This window comes from Dicentrarchus labrax, unplaced genomic scaffold (genome assembly GCF_905237075.1).
Source record: "Dicentrarchus labrax unplaced genomic scaffold, dlabrax2021, whole genome shotgun sequence".
Lineage (NCBI taxonomy): Eukaryota > Metazoa > Chordata > Actinopteri > Moronidae > Dicentrarchus > Dicentrarchus labrax.
This window is the reverse complement of record NW_026136719.1, coordinates 1211585-1237080: the sequence shown is the minus strand read 5'-3', so window position 1 is coordinate 1237080 and position 25496 is coordinate 1211585. Positions and strand designations below refer to the sequence as shown.

At 38.0% G+C, this 25496-nt stretch overlaps 3 protein-coding genes across 9 annotated transcripts; 2 read left to right on the top strand and 1 right to left on the bottom strand.

The window, feature by feature from the left end:
- LOC127351013 (verrucotoxin subunit beta-like) lies at nt 1-5347 on the top strand. 5 transcript variants are annotated; one of them, XM_051378158.1, is made up of 4 exons: nt 1-24; nt 1681-1776; nt 2096-3814; nt 4721-5347. In XM_051378158.1, the coding sequence occupies exons 2-3, from the start codon at nt 1683-1685 to the stop codon at nt 3808-3810; spliced, it is 1809 nt and encodes a 602-aa protein (XP_051234118.1). In that variant the 5' UTR covers nt 1-24; nt 1681-1682; the 3' UTR covers nt 3811-3814; nt 4721-5347. The 5 variants fall into 5 exon arrangements, with proteins under 5 accessions (XP_051234118.1, XP_051234119.1, XP_051234117.1 ...); XM_051378159.1 differs by lacking the exon at nt 1-24 and adding an exon at nt 63-956; XM_051378157.1 differs by lacking the exon at nt 1-24 and adding an exon at nt 63-971.
- Nucleotides 5348-5576: 229 nt separating this feature from the next.
- Nucleotides 5577-13219, bottom strand: crfb16 (cytokine receptor family member B16). 3 transcript variants are annotated; one of them, XM_051378196.1, is made up of 7 exons: nt 12748-13219; nt 11771-11897; nt 9129-9319; nt 8870-8994; nt 8366-8513; nt 7765-7916; nt 5577-7394 (listed from the first exon to the last, which is right to left on the bottom strand). In XM_051378196.1, exons 1-7 carry the CDS (start codon nt 12866-12868, stop codon nt 7299-7301), a joined length of 960 nt encoding a protein of 319 aa, XP_051234156.1. In that variant the 5' UTR covers nt 12869-13219; the 3' UTR covers nt 5577-7298. The 3 variants fall into 3 exon arrangements, with proteins under 3 accessions (XP_051234156.1, XP_051234157.1, XP_051234158.1); XM_051378197.1 differs by having other exon boundaries at nt 11771-11900; nt 12802-13219; XM_051378198.1 differs by having other exon boundaries at nt 12802-13219.
- Nucleotides 13220-18615: 5396 nt separating this feature from the next.
- cldn15la (claudin 15-like a) lies at nt 18616-24348 on the top strand. The gene is made up of 5 exons (XM_051378207.1): nt 18616-19058; nt 21234-21398; nt 22689-22770; nt 23335-23448; nt 23708-24348. Exons 1-5 carry the CDS (start codon nt 18842-18844, stop codon nt 23787-23789), a joined length of 660 nt encoding a protein of 219 aa, XP_051234167.1. The 5' UTR covers nt 18616-18841; the 3' UTR covers nt 23790-24348.
- Nucleotides 24349-25496: the final 1148 nt, after the last annotated feature.

The window sequence follows — 25496 nt, the reverse complement described above, 5'->3', positions numbered from 1 at the left end:
TCAGAGCATCACACGTCTTCTACTGTAAGTACATGATAGCTGTTTGTTTTTTATTGTGCTGTGTCTAAATGTTTCTTTCATTCAAAAATGTTTTATTTGTAATTTTTCAGTTTTTCTAAGTGAGTTATTTGTATGCTAACTATTAAAAAAGTTACTTTTATTAAGAGATATGGTGTTAGTACCATTGACTCTTGTCTTGTTGCATTATATAATATATGTTAAACACGTTTTCATTCCCAACTTGTTCAATAATACTGCCTCTTGGTCAGGTTCAAAATATAACGTTGTAGGTTGTAGGTATAACATAAAGCACATTTTGGTTAGGTTTAGGCAGAAAACCACTGGTTATAAATTAGGAAAGACAGATGCTAAGTAGTTTGTTTAGGTATGTGTACTTTAATTTGAGTATTTTTTCATCTGACATCTTTTTACTTTTACCACTTAAATTTTTACACAAATATCTGTACTTTCTACTGCTTATATTTTTCAAAGCAGGCTTGTTACTCTAGTTGTAATTAAGAATGAGCCAGTAGACCAGTACGTTACTTAGACTCCAGAACACGACAGGTCATAAACCCCTCTTTTTGGTCAATGCTTAATATTTGTCACTACTTTGTCCTTATTGAGCAATTTACTTTTGCCACACAGTTTATTTGGTTCCCAAAGTTCCTCTTCTGTACACTTCTCACTTTGTATTAGTCATGTATTAATAAATAATCTCATTTTAATGTCAGATCTAATTAATAATGAATAACTACTTATTTTGTTCTCGCATGAAACACCTACGGCAGTCTCCTGGGTTGAAGTCCTGCTATCCATCCACCCAACTTCCTCCATAGGCGGACTCGCTCTTTGTACTTGGTCACCTGACTTTGTAGCGACCGCATCCAGAAATTATGTTAGATGGAAGCCTACAACGTCATATGTTAAAGCAGAAGGCCTCTGACTGAGTGGCGGTATTTGACGAGTTGGTAATGAGACCTGGTAGATTTGTTTCTCAATACTGAGCACGCAGTGAGACATTCTGAGCACAGAAAAAAACTTTGCTCATAAATTATATTTTGGATTGAAATGATCTCACCTTATAAATACATTTTCCATCCTCAGACTTCGCCAATAAACTCTTTAATTCAGTGTTACACATTTCTAAATGTATCACTACATTCTCTAAAAAATGCAGTTTATGTTGTTTTAGTTGATACACAAGTATAATTTGACATTGTCTCAAGACTGACTGCTGCCAGTAGTTCCTCAAAGGATGCTGTTTGGTCCAAACCAACACTGAAGTAACAACAAATGCAGTTCCTCTAACAGCCACTAGAGGCTGGCTCCAGCAGTGAGTCAATCTCCATAAGGCCCCATATTAAAATGTAACTTTTAAAGCAGAATTAATCATGTTTACAGCCTGGTACAAAAAATGCTTTTGGTCTCTATAGCTAATTTCCCTGTTCATGACAACTGTATGAGGGGAGAATTTTGACACAATTCAGTTAAAATTTTATTAAGGCTTATTTGTGTCCACAAACAAACACTTACTCAAGTACAGGGGGGATTTTCTTGTTGAAACAAGTGACAAATTTGTGTTAGGAGGATTTACTGAATCCAACTTGGGACACTCTGGGTTTAAGATACACTGGAACTCAATGACTAACTTGCTGTCGTCTATTTCCTCTGGTTCAGCAATGGACCCAAATACCACGCTGAGGGTGGCGGCACTCGGTCGGCCTTTCACTCTTGGAAAGCTGTACGACTGCCGTCAAGACTCACTCATCCCTGGTAAGGTATCACATCATGTATACATTTGTTTTAGAGATGTTTATGAATCGTACAAACATATTTATGTAGTTGTATTTATACAGCTGTACTTGTACAGGTTTTTATTTCATGTACATAATCTTCTTTCTTTCTTTCTTTCTTTCTTTCTTTCTTTCTTTCTTTCTTTCTTTCCTTCACACTTAAGTCAAGTAAAAAAAAAAAAAAAAGTGCATATTTTACCTGTAGTGCAATTTTAGGTTTGGTGTTAGTTGCTAAGTTTTGGAGGGTAATAATTCAGCAAAAAACAGAAGCTGTACTTGATTTTTGTCTATTTTTGCAGGCATGACCTTGTGGGACCACGATGATCTGGAAAAGCATATAGTAGAAAAAACCCAGAACTACAATGACTTTGAGATACTTGCATCAGATTCAATTTCAGAAAAATTGTCATCTCTAAATGTTGAAATATCCCTGAAAGCGAGCTTCTTGTTTGGGCTGGTAAATATTTCAGGCTCTGCCAAATACCTACACAATACTAAGACTTCCAGAAATCAGGCCAGAGTAACACTGAAGTATGAAGCAACCACAAAGTTCCAGGAACTGACGATGGATCACTTCGGAAAAGGCAATGTGAAGTATCCGGATGTTTTTACTAGCAAAATAGCAACACATGTAGTCACAGCTATTCTTTATGGGGCACATGCCTTCTTCGTCTTTGACTGCGACTTGTCTGAAGACGAAAGTTATCAACATTTTGAAAGCAACTTTCGTGGGATCCTCAAGAAGGTTTCCAGCCTTTTGCTAAAAAATGAAGGTTCCCTGCAAATGGACAACGAGGACATCAAAAAAGTTGAGAGATTTTTTTGCAGTTTCCATGGAGACTTTTTGCTTGATAAAACTCCTACAACCTTTCAGGAGGCAGTGGAAGTCTTCCACAGCCTGCCAAAACGGTTGGGAGCCAATGGAGAAAATGCAGTCCCAGTGAAGGTCTGGCTGTTACCACTGACAAGTTTAGATTCTTCTGCTGCGAAACTCGTCCGTCAGATTAGTGCAGTATTAGTAAATGAATCACAGAGTGTCCTGGAGGAATTCAATGACCTGCAAATAAGGTGCAATTATGCTTTGAGAACCACTGGACAGCAGTTCCCACTGGTTGGCGAAAAGATTAAAACCTTTAAAAAGATGTGCTCTGAGTTCAAGCAGGAATTCCAAAAAAACTTGGCAAAGAAACTTCCATCAATCCGAGGAGGAGGAGAAGAGGAGGCTGTGCTCGCAGAGATCTTGAAGAAGAGACATTCTTCTCCTTTCAACAGCAAAGACCTGAACGAGTGGATGGACTGTAAAGAGAGAGAAATCGGCACCTTAAAATCTTTAACAAACAAGATGAAAAACACAAAGATTGTCCCGTCTCAAACAGACCTGTACAAGGAAAGTCTCAGTGTAGATCATTCAGTGTGTTTTGTTTTCACCTCACTGGGAAGCGATGAACCGTTCCTCTCAGCTTTATCAGACTACTTAGAAGGAACAACCAAACCAGACGACCCTCAACATTCACATACTCATGATGTAGAGAAGGAACAATGGTATGCCTCAAAAGAAGTAGCAGATGCAATGAGAAACAAAGCAAAGCTCTTCAGTGACTTTGCAGAGGCCAACAAGGAGAACAAGAACATTAAGTTCTTGATAGTTGGCTCAACAAATGAGGCAGAGAAAGGTTCAAGCATCTACCTTTATAAAGACGGCTTTTCTGTAAGTGAGAACTTTGAGCCACCTTCAAAGCCTGAAACAGTGACAGTCAGGGACATAAACCACAACAGTGTGACACTGAAGATTTCTCCACCCAGATTTGGAGCAGAGAACATCACCTCCTACTCTGTTGAGTACTGTGTCAATGGAGAGGATGGATGGCAACAACAGACAGCATCAAAAGCTGAAGAAGTCACAGTGAGAGATCTGAGTCCTAACACAGAGTATATGTTCAGATGCAGAGCAGTGACCTCAGTAGGTGTTGGACCAGTCAATGAAGTCCGAATAAAGACTCTTACAGACTGTTAAGGAGGTAAATGTGCATTTATGTTAAATCATTACCACAGAATGAACACCCTATAAAATTGATTGCAGTTTTTTTTTTTCTGAAGGAAGTTTGTGTAAAACCAGAGTTTTGGATGAATTTTCAGCAGATTATTTTCTGTGAATATTGATCAGAGATGAGTTTTGTTGTATCTTTGGCTATTTTACTACACATGTTTTTCTTATGGAGGACGAGGCTATTTATCAGAGAGTTAATGCTCTATCAATATAGCTTGTGTTCAGATCAAGTCAAAGTCCAAAATCTTAACTTTAAAAATAACAATTTAATTTGTTTTTCTTCACAGAAATTAACTAAATGCTGAGATATAGGCCTAGTGTGTATATTTGTACATTTACTCATGTCTTAAAATCAAGAAGGCCTCACAATCCCTGTGAAGCTTTGGCGACCCCCAGTGGAGGTCTTGACCCCCCGATTGGAAACCCCAGCTGTAGCGCAATATCTCAAATAATTTTTAAACATCAGAAGGAAGATCAATGATAAATTGATATTGAGATTTTACAGAAAATAATAGCTGACACATTCTCACCACTAATTCTCCTTTTTATAAATACCAGTTTATGTGTTACAAAAAGGCATACGCATAGCTTATATCTGTCTATCATCTTGAAGATTTGCCTCCTACATCTTCACAAGTGTTTGTTCCCTCAACCTAAATACCAATCATGAATGATATTACTAAATGATGTCCAAAAATGACAAGAACAAAATCTAGAATCTTGTTTTGTTGTTTGTTAAAAAATCAGTATACAAAAAAGCAGTGCAGAAACCAGAATTAAAGAGTTCTTCAAGTTTAGTTTTTTTCTCCATTGTAGCAGAAATTAGCCAAATGTACAACGTTATATTAATTGTGTGTTTATTTTGCAATTTTTTCAGGGGGCATTTTCCACCACCGGATGGTTCATTCTCCCTGGTGACCCATCAGCTAGTGCCGGGGTAGACGAGGATGTTCCTGTAACTGGACAGCGGGTGAATGAAGGAGCATGACAATGCTAATAGCAGACCTGATATAATAATATATAATATGGCCTCCAATGTTTGATATCAGTGCCAGCAGCTCAACTTCCCTGGATTTTATTTCAGGAGAAAAGTGTTGCAGTGTAAAAGAATATAATGTCTCATAGTGGTGCATTTTTACTTTTAAATCATTTTAAGTCATTAAGTCATGACTTTGTTATCCTTTGGGAAAAAATGTTGAATGGGGCGCTGCTGAGAAGTAGCAATGTCCCATTTCAAGGGTAATAAATTAGGAGATTGGTGCACAGACACATGTACTCGAAATTCTGCTGTCTGTTCATTTCTTTTTACTGTTGTGACCTCAAGTTAAAATGTTGCTGTTTTTCATCATGTATTAAAATCACATAATAATACAATTTAATATACTGTAATTATACAAATACTGATTCTAAAATGTTTTTCTCATAACAACTTCTAAATCATTATTATATGTGATGTACTTGTGAAGTTGTTTTTTTCCCCCAGGAATAAAAACTGCAAAGAAAATAGTCTTTCTTTATTATAATTAGTAATACACTATTATATAATAGTTATATATAATATTTGTAAAAAGTTAATGTGAAGTTATTGATTTTATGTCATACCTTTTAGAATGTGCGATGACCTGAGTTCGTCATTTTAAGGGAAAGAATTTTGCTACAAACATGTTGAATTTAATGACACTAAATATTAGTATCAACTTAACGTGAAACTAAACACACAAACACTGGTTCAATTCACTTAATTTCATCAAGATTTATGTAAAAAAAACACAATATAAATGTAATAAAACGCCACCAAAACAATAAAAACGCTATAACATTATACATAACAGCACCATGAACAAACTTCTGTGGTTGACTTCTGGGACACGTTACATAAAACTGTGTATGTCGTTCGGGTCAAATGTCACAGAAAATAAATACTTTGGTGTAAAGATTTTTTTTTTCATTTTTCAGAAACTTTTTGTTTTCTGCAACGAAGAAAATATTACGCAAAGATCTTCATTTGAAAATTACATTTATAAAACACTGTATTAAAGTATTAAAACATTTATTTACATAACATATGTTCTGCAATTTTAATATTTTTATGTTTGTGGTCTCGGTCAGGTTATGGGACAAAATTAACACTTTTCTCAGTGATGATATAATATTTTTGATCTAATATCAGAGATGGATCATAATTACCATTTAACACAAGAGAATCCATGTTAACTTAAGTCTCCCAAGAGAGAATCAGAACATGCAAGAAAACAGGGCAGCAAAACTAATCGAAATATTATCAAAATCGAGTGTAAAACCGCATCATGACAAAGTACGTCAGTGCTGCAGAGATGCCAAATGTGAAGAAAATATGTTTGTTTGGTCCAACAAATGTCACATTATCGGGATTTTAATCGTTTTGTCAGTGAAAACTAAAATTGTGATGCAAAAATGATAATTTCCACTAATTGTGAATCGTAATATCTGTCAAAATAATGGCAGCCCTTGCATTTAACCGTAACTTGTATCTGAAGCCATTCAGATTGAGGATTTAATGTGGTAACAGTAGATACAGGATTCTAAGATATGGAGTCAGGAGTGCAGTACCAGAAATGGCACTTCTAGTTTTTGTCCACTCTGAGGTCATTGGTATTTTTTTCCAACAGGTAAAATAATAATTGTATTTTAAAAATAATTGCTTTCATGCCCCAAAACCCCCATTCAGCTTTGGACCTTCATATTTCTAAAAGTTTTTTAGAAGTTTTTCCTTGCCCTTGTTGCCAAGTGCTTGCTCATGGTGGTACTGCTGGGTCTCTGTAAATAATGTTATGAGGAGTTCGGTCTAGACCTGCTCTATTTGAAAAGAGTCCTGAGATAACTTCTGTTATGAATTGGCGCTATACAAATAAAATTGAATTGAATTGAATTAAAACCCTGCGCACACCAATGCTGGTGAGGAACTCCTAAACAACTGTGTAACTGTGAACACGTAGCAAAGAAAACAGCACTGAATTTTTTTTTAAAAAGGCTAAAAAACACCAAAATATTTAGGGTTAGGGTTGTGTTGAATTGGGGTGCAGGCACCTTCTTTGGTGTACTTCAGGCACTGGGAGTGTGCACTAGAATAAATAGACGTAACAAACATAACTATCATTTTAAAAACTGATATTGATTAATTAAATGTACATTTAAAGGATGTGTTAATAACTCAAAGTACATCCATCCCGGCAGACAAGAGTCATTATTCCTTCGGCCCCCGTAGAGGCTTTGTCACTTAAATGTAAACAAAAGTTTTTGGACAGTCTCCAAGGTGCCCGATACTGGTCATTAAACCAGGGAGCAGCAGAGGCTCGCAGTCATGAAACATTTACAAAGCTCAGCTGTAAATAGTTTCCTTGTTGTTTTCCTTTCTTTTTTTTCCCACGAAGAATAAAAGTTCAGTACTTTGATCTTCTACAGGTGCAGTGACTCTTCTAGGTTTGAGAGTCGACTCTCTGCACCACGTGGATCTGCTCACAAAGCTCCACCTCCTCAGGGCTCATCGGCATTTGAATGTCCCAATCAGGTTTCTGCAACAGTAAACAGATTTCATTTATTTACATTAAATACTTAAAGTTTCATTACACATTAAATCTGTGCTGAAACACACACTGTTCAAAATCACAGTGAGTAGAGTTAAAGTTTCAGTGTGTAGGATTCAGTGGTGTGATTTAGTGTAGTTGCTTCTGTAGCAACTAGGACTGTCCTCTTATAGTTGACTAAACCGTGTTAACTGTATAAGTCTTAGTCGACCCCCTTTTCATTAGTCGGATAGTCAGCGAGACCAAAGTATCTCTTACTGGTGCACTGCTGCTTGTGCTATCTGTGATTTTATGATTATTCCATCCATTATTTTAAGTGTTTAAATGTATTTATATATTTATAAGGACTGGGACTGACCAGTGAGCGGACCAGTGGCTCTTTCTGGAAATACGTTCGACAAGCATCTGGACGACAGTGAACGATGAACCAGAACACAGCAAACAGGAGACCTGCCATGAAGATAACAGTCACAGTCACAGCGGTCAGGCTCTTCCATGGAGCGTCTGGACCTGCAATTCAATCAGGAAAAAGTGTTCCTTATAGCTTCTATATTTAACTTTCATTAAACTGTTAATAGTGACACCAGTGGCTATTCAGTGAACTGCAGTCAGCGTCCTGTTGCGAGCACTTACTGATATTACATAGATACATAGAACAAACATTTAATATCTGTTTTAGATTCTTACATTTAAAGCCTTACTTTAAATCCTTCAATTAATTACTTCTACAAACTGGATCATTTGGATTTCACACCAATTAAAAGATAAAAGGTCACATCTTGTAGTTTTGTTCTCTGACAAAAAGAACCTTTACTTGGAAATAAACTCAATTAATTTGTGGATCATATTTTCACTTTACACTGGTGAAATAAACTAATGATGAAGCTCTTGGAATGTAAGGAAAATCACCTATTTCACATATTACATAATTGAATGTGTGTTTGCCTGTCCCACCGTACCTGTGATGGACACACACTGGGTGTCGGTGTTGCTGCTGTGGAGCTGTGTGTGCAGGACAGTCTGAGCTTTGACGCAGTACACCGCTCCCTCCTGCAGGGTGTTGAAGTGTAGCATCTTCTGCTCAGCCAACATCGTATACACAGCAGTCTGAAAGATAGAGAGAACACAGGTGTAACGAGTCTGTTTTTATGAGACCAGATAATGAAACGAATACTGCAAAAAAATGTGCTACAAATCCTTGTTTCATTTAAGAAGGGAGGATAGGAAAAACAAGTTTAAATGAGAAATAAATAAAAAGGGAAGACAGCAGAGCATTAAGAAAAGGGGGAAATGTGGGGATAAAAAATAGATCTGGAGAAGAAACAAACCAAAGGGATGAAACAAAAAAGAGAAAAAAAGAATAACAGTCCTTGAGGACAAGGTAATGAAAGAAGAGGGGAGAAAGCAGGAAATAGAACCTCGAAAGCAGAAACACAGAGAAATGGAACAAAGTGAACTCTGACCTGTTGCTCGTTGCCTCTCTTCCACATCGTCACCCTGACAACAGCAGTGAGAGGAAGCTTCTCGAACGACACCTGAAGGGCGTTGCCCATCGCCGTCACTACCATCTCCGGTGCCATCAGGACCGCTGCCGGCACGAGATTCACACTCAGTCATTGATTAATTTTTTTTAAACCTAAACATGTCGCACTAGAGAGAGATTTGTATGACACTGTGCTGTGTTTCTGCAGGTTTGAAGACCTGCTCCTGTTAGGATCTTACTGTCTCTGCGGTTGAAAGGTGGGCTGAGTGCGGTCCAGGGCGACAGCTGGGACCCGCACTGTGCTTGGACGTGGAGGTTGTAGTCGGAGTCGGAGCCCAGGTCGAAGGTCAGGTCACAGTGAGTGTGAGGAGTCTGCTGGCACTCAGAAGCATCAACCCAGCTGCCGTTCAGGACCGTCAGCTCAAACTCCCTGAAGGACAAAGACAGATAAGACCGGTTCTGTTTGAGATTCTTGGAACCTTGGTGCCATCTAGCGACCCAGCCCAGTGGAACCGTAGTAATCAAGGATGCATAATCAACAGCAGGGCTCTGCACAACGATCTGTAGAATATGACATGCCCACTTTGGTTCCCAAAGAAAACCTGATATTTTTTGGATACATCCGGGAACCAATTTTTCAGGTTCCAATTCATTTTTGGTTGAAATGCTCAGAACGATTAAAAACTCTGTGCTTGAGCTGGCATGAAAGTGGTTCCCTGATGATGAAAAAAAAGCCTAACATCATGTTTTCCCACCAAATTAGCTCTGGTTGTGCTACGTAGGTATACAGTCAATTTTTTGGGGTGCAAATGCTTTGAATGGTTCTAAACTAGGAACCATAATGGAACCGGTTCCCTAGGCAATAGGTTTGGGACTATCAGGTTTTCCTTGGGAACCAATGTGGGCGTGTCATATTCTACAGGTCTTTGTGTATTTTTCTCCCCCTCTGTTGATGATGCGTGCTTAACTACAACAGTTCGGCTCAGAACTGTTGTAAATGGAAAATCTTAAATGGAACTGGTTCAAGAACCAAAACTAATTCGGTGGAAGAACAGTATTTAGAGAGAAATGTTATTTTATATTTCTTTATCATAAGTTTTTCTTGTTTTATGCTCCATGAGAACAAATTTCTTTGTGAATCTGGTTGTATATCTGAAACTAATTTAAAACAATTTTCACACACCAGTGTCTGGCCTCTGGCCAAAGTAAATAGCCCAGACTCAGGTACCACACCCTGCATACCTTCACCACCACACGCTGCTGCCGTGCATGCCACCGACTCACAGAAACTCTTCGTAGAATTGGAACTCTGTTTAGTGAAGTTTATTAAAAATGCCATGAAACATGAGTCAGCATTTTCAGTCCGTTGACAGGTTGAGCCTACCTGTTAGGTGACATTGGTCACAGTTTAGTGGATTTATACGATCAAACATGATCCACAGAACTTTATTTTAACCTTTAATGTCTTCCCAAAGAAGATCTTTAGATCTGACCCCAACACCAACCCCAAGGTTTAACCATCTCACCAACATAAAAAAAATGTCCACCAACACTGACTATTGGACACTGTGGTACTGTTGAAGTAATCCTGTATAAAACTGAACTTTTAGCTGCGCTAGAGGAAAAGTGAGTGGATCGCCAAAGTCAGTAGGAATACTTGTGAGGGGACCCTGAATGTTGAACCAACTGACAGCTGACATACCTGCAGCAGAGCCGCCAGCAGAAATGAGAGTTCAACACTGAACTTCAAAACAGAGGGCGTGTTTTTGAGGCTTCAGAACAGCCACAGGAATGTTCCTGACAGTTCATTAAAACTTCTGCTCTGTGATCGACAGCTGACATGATGCAGTCTGACTGTAGAGAGTGAAAACTGGAGCAGCTGAGTGTTTGTGTATCACACCTGCTGATTATTACTAATAGGACAGGTGTGTCATTAATTTCTGTGTTATTAGTCTGACGATTGTGAGATACAAGAAACACCAGTTTGATTTTGTTCTCACATTAACCTGCAGGTATCAGCTGCATATTTCACATTTCTGTCATACAACTGCACAGACTGTACCTTAGCAAACATTATAGTCTATGGACTTAATATATATGAATATATATGAAATCAGTCACATTTAATAATGAATTAATAATTAGCCTCATGTGAATATTTTCTTCTCAGTCCTTAATATTAAACTGAATATATTTTGATTTTGGACTGTCAATCAAATAAAACATTTGACTTCATCAACTTGGACTCTGGGAAGTTAAGACGGACATATTTTCCTAAATTTCACACAGAAAAGGATCAGCAGATTAATCCTTAACGATAATAATCCTAATATATATATATATATATATATATATATATATATATATATATATATATTTCCTCCTCAGCAAGTCCCATTAAAAAAAAACCAACTGACTTCCTGTCTGTGGCTCTCCATTGGTTCTCGGGCCATTCTGCTGAATCAGTGCCTTTATCTTACATGCATGCATTAATATGCGTGAAAACTACCTGTAAAATACATTATGTTATTAAGAAAAGTGTCTTGGCCTTTGTTCTAATTGCTACTTGAAGATGAACCTGTTGCCGTTAATTATCTCTCCAACGTTTTTATTAAATATATTTCTTTATTTCTCTATTTAATATTTCTCATAAAAGACTTTGACTCTCTCAAATGCTGTTTATAGTTTCATTAAAAAAATAAATCAAATCAGTAATTTCCCTAAAACAGCTGCTTGTCAAACAAACCAGAGGAAATATTGTATTTGTCGGGGACTATTTTCAGCAGCAGATTGATTGACTGAGTCAAAATAAACTACAGAGGAGGGAAATAAGTCTGAAGCCAGATCAGCAGTGATGTGAAATATTGTTTTTCTGACTTACCCCTGGAACTGCACAGAGTACCGGACTGCAGTGTCGCAGGGAGTTTGCAGTGGGTGCCACCTCAGTACGTGTCTCATGTCAACAGACTCCATGGAGACTCTGCTGGGAGGTGGCAGCGTCCAAACATCTGCTGTCACACAATGAGTTAATATTTTAAATCTTATCTCACACATCAGCTGTTTATTGTTGTAAGAAGGTTCATTAAAATGAAATAAAAACACAACAAAATGTCCGGTTCGGTTTTTGTTTTTAGACTTCGGCTGGTACCCAGGACCCTAACCCTAAACCCTAAATCCCTAGGCCAGCTGTTTACTCTGATTTCCAGTCTTTATGGTAAGCTAAGCTAACCAGCTGCGGGCTATAAGTTCATATGTACTGTACAGACATGAGAGTGGACTCAATCTGAACTGCTTGACACTAGAAGGAAGTTTTCACATTAATCTGCTGAAACTGGAAAGTTTCTCTGAGCTCACTGAACATCTGATTTTAAGGGGCAGGACCTACGAGCATTATTTGTGCCATCACAAATAGTTTGGAGGTCAGTCCTGGTCCTGTATGTAACTTCTACAGTGAGATCCACCAGTGCACAGACACTGAGGATGGACTTTACAGGGAAGGAGGAGATGATGACTTAAGGGTTTTCACATAGAAATTATAGTTTCTTTTAGAGAAAAGAACATATCAAACACACATTATTGTAAGCAGACTATTAGTATATATGTCTTCATACATTCCCATCTCTTTCACTGGAAAAAAAGGAATCTTAAGAAAGTAAACAAGCCTTGTTTCTGGAAAATTAGTCTTATTTGTCTAAAAGGAACAAAAATGTTTTCATGCAGGTTTTGCATTAGAAAAGTAATCTGAGAAAATACATCAAACTTTGTCTTAATAAAATATTACAGCTTATATTGAGCTTAATTTAACCAGTAACAACAATGGTTTGCATAATATCCCAGCAGAGGAACAAGATTATTGACCTTTTTGAGAGTAAGAGCACTTGCACAACCTCTCAGGAGTGAAAGTGAACTCACAGTTTGTGAAGTCCAGCAGGATCATTATCATCAGCAGCAGCAGAGTCACACTGTGTCTCAGTCTCATGACCAGAGTGTTCGTCTCCAGAATGAGAGGAGGGACAAATCTGGTCACGTTAGGTCCACCATATCCAAATCCCACCAGTGGCCTGCATGTAAACTTATCCAGAACACGACATATATAATCCAGAGTACTGTACAGAAATCCCTCAAAGAAAACCTGGATACTTGTTTTTCATGCAGTGCTCATTTCTGGATCTGTTCATCAAAGAAGTTAATAAAAGCCTTAAATCCACTGTGAAGATGATAATATATCCCAGTTACTCCTTAAAATTTAAGATCCAAATGAGTGTGAGTGTCACTGCGATATGTCCTAGATCTGCACACAGAAGCTGGTGTGTCCTGATGCTGCAATGAATCTGGGCCGCAGAGCCGGTCTGACTTGTTGTCACCTCCCTCAGGGCGTCAGCTGTCAGCTGTAATTTACTGGCTTAATTCATAACACACCTGATGAGCTCTGTAGATAGTGTAGGGCCTAAAAATCTGGTGGTATGTGCAGCTGATTCCTCACAGCCTACTGGAGCTCTGCTGTGCTCTGGTTTAACCTCTTTGTTGTGCAAAAAACAGAAAGCAGCTCTCCAAAAACAAAGTGATCACTGTTCTTGACTCCTTTTGATTATATTATCATTTGGCAACCCTACGGGGCGAATAGCCAACCACCACTGACCCAAAACAACCAAAGGAAGACATCTTTAAAACAACCACATGCATGGATTTATTAACATAAACATACCACTGTTCTTCAGTCATTACACTGAGGAATGTGTAAGATATAATGTGTGATATAAGGGGAGGAAACCAGGGCGCTTACTGAATGGCGAGTCGTTAATGAGACTCACTGGTCGAAGGAATTCCTCCACAAATGGTTATGAAATGATTATTCTGAGGTAGAGACAATGCAGAAAGTTAGGATGAAGGCAGTATTGCAGTGTGTAGGGCAGAAGTTCTGCTAATGAGTTATGATTGTTATTGTTGTTGAAGTTGTCCTCTTAAAAACATGAAAAGAAACAACAGAAGCAGTATAAAATGTTATAAAGAATATAAATAGATTGTACAGTTGTGCAGTAATCAGCTGAGATTCAGCCTGTCTGTTATTTTGGAGCCCTCTGTGCTGCAGGTCGTCTCAAACCATCAGCAGCGTTCTCTGTGCTCCTGAACTTGGGAGTTCTCGCAGGATTATTCTCCACAAGAACCACAAGTCTATACTTGTATTTCTGGAAAGGTCCAAGCTGTTCTCCGATGATGCAGCGGTCACTGCTCCATTCACAGCGGTTTCCTCCCAAACTCCTGAAGTTCACTAACATATTTTTTCTTCACTGGACTTAAACAGAGAAGCTGTGCGTCATGTAGCACTGCCAGCACCCATGAAACTATACTATAGTATAATTGATTCTTAAGGAGTTGCGTTCTGCAACTACAACACTAGATGCCACTAAATCTTACACACTGGACCTTTAAAAAGAAAAAAGAGAAATAAAGAAAAGCGAAACATAAATGAATACTGTCATAAAATACAGATATTTTTGGCCACATTTGAATAAAAAACACTTGTTTATTATCATATTAAAACTTTATTACTTGTGAAAGTTGAGCTGCTGTTAAACAAGGTTTATTTTGTCCTTTAACTGTAAAAGCATTCGCTCTTTATTTGTTGTTATAAATTGTTCAGAAAACAACCAAATGATTTGGATCCTTTTTCTTTTTGTTCTTTCTAAGAGTAAAGGTCCAGTCTGATCATGTTTCTTTCAAGAGAGGACAAGAAGAGTGTGAAGTGTCGGACTTTGGACTCTGACGACCATCAAACATTAACTGTCACCAACCATAAAGCCATAAAACACACAACAACTCACACAACCTGAAACCATCAGACACACAACACATCTGCCACAGCAAACATCATCTAATACTGTATGAGGGTGTTATCCTCTTTTACTCAGTGCAGACAAAGAATAAGGTTACCCCACAAAAAAGACAAACAACAGCCCCAAAAACAATACAAATTTAAAAAGACAAAATAAGGTTAGTAGGAACCTTCAGTGATTCAGTAACAGTACATTTAGAGAAGTTAAACATACATATACAAGTTCTTAGAGCTCTATATGTACTGTATGTAAGGTCCCACTCTTCACTACAGAATCATTTTATGTTGTGCTACTTTCTAATGGTTAGTTATTATATTATTTATATAAATAGTGACTTCACAGTTGTTTAAAAAGAAAACTGAAATCCAGATTATTTTCCGATTGAGCTTTAAATATAAATATGTTATATTTTCAGAATAATTGTATTAATTATCTGTGGACATTTTGGCTGTAGCCAATTCTGAATATTAGTCCAACATATGGACAGTAGAAAATCAAATGCAACCTCATTACAGAATCTACATACTGATGATTGTTCAACCTCTAAAGTTGCAATGATTTGATCAAATATCTTTAATTTAATGATTCTGGATTCAGTTTAGTAAATTCTTCAGTAAAATTTAAATTGAAAAATGTTAAATTAATTGTTTTTATCCATTTACTCACTTTGACTAATTTCTTCATTTTGATTCCACATATCTGAACACTTTAAAATATGTTCATGCAAGTTCAAGCAGCTATAAGTTTTCCATTGAAGCCTAAAAAAATGAACGTAATATATTTTACAGGTAGTCATATTCAGTCAATATTTTTTTTTAAATAGGTTAAATTTGATTTGTTCATAACAACAGTTTCTTCTGGTCGTCTGTACTGATGATGTCATTATTGTTCTCCTCCGACAGCAGAACTTGTACTTCCTAATTTGGACATGAAAATGTTTATTGTCCTTTTACTTCCTGCTGTACAGTCGGACTTCTCCTTTCCTTTAGTGTCCAAAAGCAGTGAGCTGGTCCACCAGAGGAAATATGAGAAAGGAGAATAGACTGAGAAAAGAGAGGCAGTGACTCAAGCGTTTCAGTTCCCTCTGACTCAGATTATTGAATGTGGAGCAACAGAATAAAGGAAATGCTGAAACTGAGGTTCAGCAGTTCACTGCAATAAATGTTTATCTCAGTTTCACAGCAATAACAATATCTGCAGCTGCTTATTTCACTTTCTATTCTCCAATCAAATCCATTTGAATTTTTTAATCTCTAATTTATTTGATAATTTACAAAAAGATTACAAAAAATTTAAATATCACATTCTCAAATAATTTTCAAAGTTTTGAGTGTTTTGTCCACAACTCAAATATATTCATTTTACTGTCATAGGGGACTAAATAACCCAGGGTTGGGTTAGATAATCACATATGAAACGCTAAAATCTGAGAATTTGGACATTTTAGTTGATGCTCAAAATTGTTGGCAATTAATTTGATAGTCAAAAAACTAATCCATTAATTGATTAATTATTGCGGCTGTAAATGTGTTCTACTTATGGAACAATGAATATGAATGGGATGTAAAGGAATGAGTAGTCATTAATCAAAATGTATTTATAGCAAATGATTTGCTCCAAAAAATAGTTTAAATTGAGTTAAACAATTCAGGTCAATGGTTAATTTACAGTAAGTCAATAAAGACAATGACTTTTATAAAATTAGGGTAACTTGAAATAAGTGGTTTGTTCAACCTTAAGAAAACAGTTTGCAGTTAAAAAATTGCAAACTTAAAAGATACAGGTTTAACTGAATAAATTATTTATATTCGATGTCAAATATTTTGTGTGATCAATTACTTTAGGTTAACCAATGTTTTACTTTGTTTTAGTAAATTCTAAGTTTTTATTGGATTTATTATGGATTATTATATATATAAGGACAATCCACAAATGTATACCGTATTTTCGTGACTATAAGTCACTCTGGAGTATAAGTCGCATCAGTCAAAAAATGCCTCATGAAGAGGAAAAAAACATATATAAGTCGCACCAGACTATAAGTCGCATTTATTTAGAAATGTATTTCACAAAATCCATGACCAAGAACAGACAGAGACTATGTAACTGGACACATAGAGGTCAAAAAGATTGAGAATTCTACCGGGAATGTTAATGAAGACGAAGGAGTGAAATGAGGTGAGCTGGGCGATATGAAGGCGGCCAAATAAGATTCACTGAACAAAAATGCTGATGTGGTACATGAAAATTTTGCTAAAAATGTGGAGAATGCAATGCAATCAAGCATTTTGGGCGATGTCTAGGCAAACGCCGGCAGCAGAGCAAATACTCGGGAGGCTACCTTATTTAGAAATTTATTTTACAGCATCCAAGACCAAGAACAGACATTCAATCAGGAAACACAAGTTAAACACATGGTTTCAGTTGTCACTGAAGTCCATGCTGTGTCGATCCATCCAATGACTTGCTGGAAAGTTGCATGGCGCATCCTCCCGGTTGCTGTGAAGCTGTGCTCTCCATCCACCATCCACTCCTCCCACAGACGACGCAAGACTGCCTTAAAGCTCCGGTTCACTGAGATGTCGAGTGGCTAGAGTACTTTGGTTAAGCCTTAAAACATGTTAAATTTCATATATAAGTCGCACCTGACTATAAGTCGCAGGACCAGCCAAATTATGAAAAAAAGTGCGATTTATAGTCCTGAAAATGCGGTACCATGGTCCACAAAACTCTCGCTATCTACAAGCAAATGTAAAGTCATATCCACATACATATCCATGCATTTGCAAATAAGCATAACTTCCTCTACACAAATTTGAATTTCATAGAAAAAGGTTGTAGGTTTTACAAATAGTTTCACCACAAATACATGTGTTCAAACCCCGAGAAATCTGTCATTTTATTCAGGTTTATATCCCCTTTGTGCCTGCGTCAACGTTGTGGTTGTCTGCCAGAAGCTGTCATACATTGACTGTTGATCCAGTCTGAAGCCACATTGTTACCATCCACTGTTTAGATCTTGGTGCTTTTTAACTCTAGATTTGAACCGGATGAAGGATTTTAGTCATCGGACGTCGGGATCTTAAGTTATCAGAGAAACAAGCTGAGCTAACGTTAGCAGCAGCTCGGCTCGCAGCCCCTCCGGGACGTCCTTTGTCTGTCCAACAGCGTGGGAGAAGCAGTGATTGTTAAGGTGGAACTGCTTTATTCAGTATTTTTAGCAGTTTTAATCAGCGGGTCTGTTTGTTTTGGAGAGGAGGAGACCTCTGTGGATCATTGGGCTCCTGGTAGAAACCTCCTGAATCATGAACACTGAAGGAATCCTAACCGGGACCAGGAGAAGCCAGTTACTGTTTTGTAAACCACCTAGAAATGACACCATCTTCAAAATGTTGTTGTCTTTTCAACATAAACGATACGCACATAGCATATCTACAGGAAAGGAGGAAGTTGACCGAAGCTTGCCCATAGCAAAAAGGGGCGGGACTTAGGAAGGGTCAGTTGTTTTGTACATGACAATAAAATAACTTGAACTTGAGTAGTCCTTTAGCAACATCTCAGCAACACCATAGCTGCTACTCTAGAAAAGTTGTTAGCAACCAATTAGTGACTTTTGTCTGCACACATACATTTACTTCAGAACCTTCTCCTTTGCAGTAGCAGTATTTCAATTTACTGAAAAGCAGCTGTATGACATCAGGAACACGTAGGACTCTTATTACAGTCTGCTTAAGACCTGTGGATGGCTTTCAGGGTTATTCGAGGTGTGGCTGAAGACTCATGTCATCATCCTCATCAATACGGAGTAGGAGGCGATGGGGAACTACAGGGAGCGGCTCCCAGTGGTTTATGGCCCCTGGCTGAGAGTAAAGTCCTCCTGTTAGAGCCACAGACACCAGATCAACTAGAAATAGCTGAAGGAGAGAGACCGGAGCGTCCAACAACCCGGCCTGACTTAATTCATTGAGGCTTCATCTAGGACGATCAGGCCTTGTGACCCTGCTCTCATTGCACATTTTGAAGGCTTCGACAAAGGCTTCATTGTTTTTAGACTTTTTGGATATCCTCTCAGGTTCTCTTTTGTTTCATCTTAAGAGTTTTCTGGAAACATTGCCATCATGTCGACAGCTGTGGAAGCGACCGGGTTCATCATGTGCATAATCAGCTGGCTGATCAACGGAGCAGCCCTTGCTAACGACTACTGGAAGATTTCCACTGTGTCCGGCAGCGTCATCATCTCCCAGAGGCAGTTTGAAAACCTGTGGCACTCCTGCGCCGAAAACAGCGCCGGCATCGCCGAGTGTAGAGACTTTGAATCGCTGCTCTCCCTCCCCGGTAAGAAAATAATTATAATCCAATATATAGTATCTGACCCTGTTAGAGTTCAAAGAGCACTGATTAAAGACCTTTCGATTTCTTTAAGAAAAATATATTTTCCAATAAAGCAAAGATAGTCAAGGCTTTTTGATGTCTTCAATGTAACTTTATAATAATATATATGAGGTGGAAATAAACTGGATATAAGGACTAGTCGTCCTCATGAAATAAGAGATAATCAGCAACTTGAGCCAGATAAACTGCTAATTGAATAACTTGCTGAAGTCTGTTTCACTGAATGTGGAATTATCTAAAACTTTTCTTCACATTTTTGCGAAATGAAGAACATTTAAGACCAATAAAGTGACTTGAGAAGGTGAGAAGAAGCAATTAGGTCAATTTTAAGCTCCTCCTATCTATGAGTTCATAAAGTCTCAGAAGGACATCAATAATCAGGTTTCAGGCTTTGACAGCATTTAATAAGGTTAAAAATGTCATTGGAGCTTCAAACATCATAAAAACATTTCTTTTGCGAATTTCTTTGAAAGCCTATCAGATCCGTTGTAAAGAAAATAGGCCAGCGTGCCATGTGGCTCTATTTCAGAATTAGTCGTCCAAAGGTTGGTGGATTTTACAACCAGTTTCCCGCCTAAAAAACTTAAATTAAAAATGTTAGAGTTATATATTTTACTACAAAGACAATACAACTAAATCCTCTTTATGCACATTTTGTTAAAAAGTTATTCTATGAATTAAGTGTTTTCTTCCAATATGATGTGTCATACTGTGTAAGATTATCCTTGGGCGCCATTTTAAGCCACTGACAATAAAATGGAGGCAAACGCCTGTCAAGACCAAAAAGAAGCAGCCAGTAGTGCTGCTTCCTCTTCACTGTAGTTTGGCTTACTTTACTTTAATCTGCATTTACTGGGTTTAGATGTGAAATTATGTATGTAAATCATGTAATGAGTAAATCAGAAGTATTCTTTGGTTGCCTCAACTCTTGTTTAGTTGTAAAAATGTTCTAGCACAGATGTGTTTAGGCAGTTTAGGGAGTCCATTTAGTCTAACATAATCAAATACATTTAGTGTCATCATCTGGTTGCAGTTCTTTATTGAATGCTCCCAGAGAAACTCAACATACCATGTTTTTATGGCTGCATTACATCACATTGAAAAGTCCTGGATGTCCTGACCAGCCAAAGCATTCTGATAGCACCATGGTGCATTTTGAGAGAACGTTAGGTGCTTCTCATTGGCACAAAGTTGAGATCAAGGTTACTTTATGCAAATCGAAGGTTTCCGGTTTTGACTCGCCGCCTCTAGAAACATACAAAAGAACTGTTAAACCAAACGCTGCCGATCCAAAGCGAAGACCTATTTTTCATTTAAAATGTTTTCAGGAACACATTTTAGTCAATTATTTTAGTAATGTAAGAGAAAGTTTCTAAACGAGCCGCCATGTTGGTCCTGTTTGAAATCATGAAGAAGAAAGCATTCATTCAATCAGGAGCATCCAGGAAGTGTTTGCGGTTGTAGTAGGTTGTATCTTTTTGTGACTACTAAGGGTTCAAGCCTGGGAACCCTCGGCATCCAAAACCATTATAGTCTTTCATAACATACCAAGTCATTTAAGTGTGATCATTACAGTGTATGATTCATGGTTCAGCCCTTCTGCCTGTTTAGTTAGCAGCTTACTGTTTGACTCTCCTGAAACCATAAAGAGGTGTGGCAGGTTTTTATGATCATTAGAGGTCATCATGTCAATAAATGACTACAACAGTACAGCTGGGGACTGTAATACACACAATGTTTCTCCAACTTCCTGCCTTTTCTTTTTCTTTTTTAAATCTAAATCAGATTTTTTGTTCTTATTTTTGTGGTGTTACTGCAAGGTGACAACAACATGAACAATGAGATGGAGTTTAAACAAGATAACAGTTTAGAAATCTGATGTAATTGTGTTTCTCAAACAAACACAGTTCTAATACTGAGGAAACATCATCCTCTATAGGTCCGCCCGGACATTGTCACAGGAATCATCTGAAAACAACACCACCAAATGCCTTTGGACCACATTTCCCATCAGCCATGTAGTTTAATATGAATAATAATAATATTAATAATAATCAATAATGATTTATTGATGTGTTTTTGGTGAAACTGATGTAGAGATTTCTTTCCTCTGTGCAGCTCATGTGCAGGCGTGCCGCGCTCTGATGATCATCGCTCTGCTGCTCGGCCTCGGCTCCATGATTGTGTCTCTGCTCGGACTGAAGTGCATCAAGATCGGCTCGACCACCGAGCAATCCAAGGCCAAGATCGCCTCCACTGGGGGAATCCTGAGCATCGTCTCTGGTGAGTTCATGTGTGATGGAGCAGAGATATATAGACAAAAAAACATTATTTAAATGATCTTGTAATTGAGCCCCGCCCCTTTTGGAGCCTCGGTCAACTTCCTCCTTTCCTGTTCTCAGATATGCTACATGCTAAGCTCATCCTTGTTGAAAAGACAACCACATTTTGAAGATGATAAGATAAAAAACGATTGATGCTCACATTAGCTATCAGCTAAAGATGAATGTAGATTAGCTATCTTTTAAAGCTACTGTTCCTGCAAGGTGAACAAAATGTACCACATTAAACTATCAAACAAATAATATATGCTAACTTTAGATGTGACTATATGTATGTTGCTTTTATCTTTTAATCATCTTCAAAGTGTGGTTGTCTTTTCCACATGGATTAGCGTAGCATATGGCATCTAATGGTGCTATCCATTTGTCTCGTGAACTCGGAGCCCGAGTTGTTCTGCCACGAGAACATGACGTAATTGCCTGGCTTGTACCACTTATAGCGTTCCAGTTTGTCTTTGGGCATTACGAGTCAGAAAGAAGTGCAGCAGCTGTGTTGTTATTGTTTGTGGATCATCTAAACAAGCTCAATGTGAATAATAATGTTTTTTTACAGAAACACAAACATTTCAACTAATTCCGTTATTGCAAGTCTTACATTTCAATAATATTTTGCCATTTTCGCCTATTTCAATTTCAACAAGTGCTGTGGCGTTTCTCTCGAGCCACCAGGGGCCCCCAGGGGCCACCAGGAGCCTCCAGGGGCCACCAGGGGCAGTGGCAGGCTAGTGTTATTGTTAGCTACATTAGCCTATTTAGCAAACCAGCTCGAAAACAAAACTTTACATTGTATTGAACTCACAGCAACATCGTGCAATGCATAAACTGGTGACCGGACTAAAGCAGCAATGTAAACAGTGTAGGAGCATTTAAAATCGACATTAAAACGACCAACGTAGTACAAATACAAAGAAAATACATCTTAATATGGGCGCTGAAATCTTTGTTTTACGAGTCGTACGTGCCCCCCCATCAGCTCGGTGTACTGTGAGGTACCCCGAGCTGGACGGCTGAAATTCCGACCAAAAGGGGGTGTGTGTGTTTCGGTGAAATGTCGCGAGATAGCTGCGAGATTTACACTTTCCAACTCGGGGTCCGAGTTCACGAGACAAATGGATAGCACCATGTGTACTAGTAGTAAAACAGGAAATCCAGGCACCGTGGCAGCATCATGTACAAAACCAATGAAACTAATTTTGTTTCTGGTGTTAATGTTTTTGTTTGTGTGATGCAGGTCTGTGCTGCATGATCGCCGTTTCCTGGTACGCCTTTAGAGTCGTGCAGGACTTCAACGACCCGTTCACCGGTGGAGTGAAGTGAGTCGACTCAAACACACGTCTGAAGTTTAGGTTGATCCTCTCGCACAAGCTCCCAGACTGGGGCTGAATACAGCGTTCGATGCTGACACATTGAGGATAGAGGTGGTTTTATTGCCGGGTTTGGCTCCTGTATTGAGCCGGCCAATGTTCACTGCATGACCTAACAGCCTCTATCATTACTGTTAGCAGCAGTTAGCTACTTTTAGCAACAAGTTCAACAGGAAATTCCATATAAATCACCTCAGTACCGCTGTCAGATTTCAGCAGATGAATGTGAAAACATCCTTTTAGTGTCAAACTCTGCACATAAGTCATTCTGTACAGTGAAGATCAAACATCTGACTGTAGGAACAAGAAGAAAAAACAGATTTCTGACCCGAGGTTTTGTCCTATCAGGGACAGTTCCACCCTGAAAAACCTATTTTAGAGTTTCAGAGTGAATTATCAGTGAAATATAGTTTCTCTTCCTCCTTCAGTCCTTCAGAAAGAACTCTGATTCTATGAATCGTGTTCTACTTGTTGTGGTTGTTTGACAGGTTGTGTTTGTGTTATTTCACTCAGGTTCGAGCTGGGTACTGGCCTCTTTATGGGTTGGGGTGGAGCCTCTCTGAGTATGCTGGGTGGAGCTTTACTCTGCACCGCCTGCAAGAGAGCATCAGCTGGAGGCAAGAAAGGGTAAGTGCTGCACACCTCACCCGAGTATTACAGCAATGGCGTCCGTCACATGATGCACACCGACCAAAACTACTGTTTCCAATAAGGTCACATTGTGAAAGAAGCGGCTGTAAATTTTACAACCTCCACAAAATGACTCATTTCATTTTCAGAATTTGATCCGTTCAGTACAATAAAATCTAGAAGAGCCAGCTTTTTAACTTTTAACATTTCGGTGATCGTATCTTACAGTCTGACTTCCTCTTTCTTGTTTTTGCAGCGGTTACTATGGAAACCAGCCAAAGAAGGTCTACACGGCTACGGCCAAGTCCGATCCAGATTCAGCCAGAGCTTACGTCTGAGCCCATGTGTCGTACTCTTTACTGTACATCGATACATCTGTACACTTGCAAGAACATTCATTTTCTAAAGGCTTACACCAACTTCAACCTCCAACTAATGTAACAAAGTTCTAACCCCACAAATAAGTCAGGTTTTAGGGGACCAGGTGTTTGTCCCCAGACGGACAGACTAATGAATGTTCTTTTTCTGTACTTTTGGAATATTTACTTATTTTTTTAAGAGTTTTTGAGGCAAAATTTGAAATCTAAATGTTGGGAAAGATTTGTAGATGAGTGTTAATGATTGTGTAATTCCGTTTGTTTATTATTATCTGAATAAAGTTTGTATTACAGAAATAAATAAATAAATATGGTTTTTGGTTCTTTTTTAAGAAACACATATTTCATACATATTTTATATTGTAATTAACACAAATCTTATGTTAAACATAACTAAATAATATTACTCAATTAATATAATGTGCAGGAAATATACAAATGATTACCACTTTATTTAACCCTTTGGTATAGTATGTATAAGCAGTAAATATACAGTTGTTGTAAGAACATAAAGGAAAATTGTTGTTTATTAATGTATTTGTCAACAACAACAATAACTCATCCTGTGAGGCCTCTAAAACTGACAATATAATCCAGGATAACAGTAACAGATCGATCACTAATCAATGGGCCCTTGGGCATAAACATGTAAAAAGCCCTTTACCTCTTTTTAATATAAGAGCAAGACCCACAGATTTATGTTCATTTTGTGACTAATTGTGGTCAATTTGTCTCTTTTTAGTCATTTTGTGTCTCTTTGTGGTCTTTTTTTGTTTAGTTGTGGTCAATTTGTGGTTGTTTTGTGTCTCTGTGTCATTTCGCATCTCTTTGTAGTTGTTTGGTGTCCTGACCCCTGGGGGAGTAAGCTTCTATGTCTGGTCACCCTGTTCAGTATTCGTGATAACAATATAACACAATTATACTCATATAGATGTGAAGATGTTTTCATTAATTGTTGACAAATACTTATACTATACTATATAAATAGATATTTGTGTGTTATTAATAATATATTGTGTCTTTATATTAATAATAAAGGCTAAATATGGCTTAAAGTGTTTACTGTGTCCCAAGTTAGGAAACCACACTGCACGTGCACATTGTATGTTATTTCAGTTGAGTGTGTCTGTGTGTGTGTGTGTGTGTGTGTGTGTGTGTGTGAGTGTGTCTATACATAGACAGAGTGATGCTGTGGAGCTTTAATCCACTGTTCTGCCTGTCAGCAGGTAAACAGACAGAGGTGGATTACTGCCCTGCAGCGCATTAATCATCATTATTACACAGGAGATTACAACTAACACACACACACACACACACACACACACACACACAACTGTAGACCAGATCAAACCTGCTGCTCAACCTTCAGGCTGCCTCTGGACAAACGCTGGATGTCAAAAGTCTGAACACGTCTTTTTTTTTTTCTGCCTGTTCTGTAAACCAAAACTGTCAGTTGATAATTTATGGTTTTAAAAAGGGGGTTAAAGGTCACGAAGAACAATTCCTCCGCTTCATCGATCTGATAGCTGAAGTTAGTCTACAGATTTCATAATGACAATGATGTTCGTTTTTCAGAAGTCATAAAACATTCAATATTGAATGAAGATTTTCACAAAAAGAACAAGCAGCCCTGAGCATGTCTTACTTATAGCAACTCATCTATATAAA

Bases quoted from the DNA above. Each gene is read 5' to 3' on its own strand.
- LOC127351013 (XM_051378154.1), top strand. From the start codon at position 1,644: ATGACTAACTTGCTGTCGTCTATTTCCTCTGGTTCAGCAATGGACCCA. The intron at 1,777-2,095 runs GTAAGGTATCAC...CTATTTTTGCAG, and splicing joins TCAAGACTCACTCATCCCTG to GCATGACCTTGTGGGACCAC.
- crfb16 (XM_051378196.1), bottom strand. From the start codon at position 12,868: ATGAGACTGAGACACAGTGTGACTCTGCTGCTGCTGATGATAATGATC. The intron at 11,898-12,747 runs GTCAATAATCTT...GTGTGACAGCAG, and splicing joins GTGCTCTTACTCTCAAAAAG to ATGTTTGGACGCTGCCACCT. The intron at 7,917-8,365 runs GTACGGTGGGAC...ATTGAATTGCAG, and splicing joins CCAGTGTGTGTCCATCACAG to GTCCAGACGCTCCATGGAAG.
- cldn15la (XM_051378207.1), top strand. From the start codon at position 18,842: ATGTCGACAGCTGTGGAAGCGACCGGGTTCATCATGTGCATAATCAGC. The intron at 21,399-22,688 runs GTGAGTTCATGT...TGTGTGATGCAG, and splicing joins AATCCTGAGCATCGTCTCTG to GTCTGTGCTGCATGATCGCC. The intron at 22,771-23,334 runs GTGAGTCGACTC...TATTTCACTCAG, and splicing joins CCGTTCACCGGTGGAGTGAA to GTTCGAGCTGGGTACTGGCC.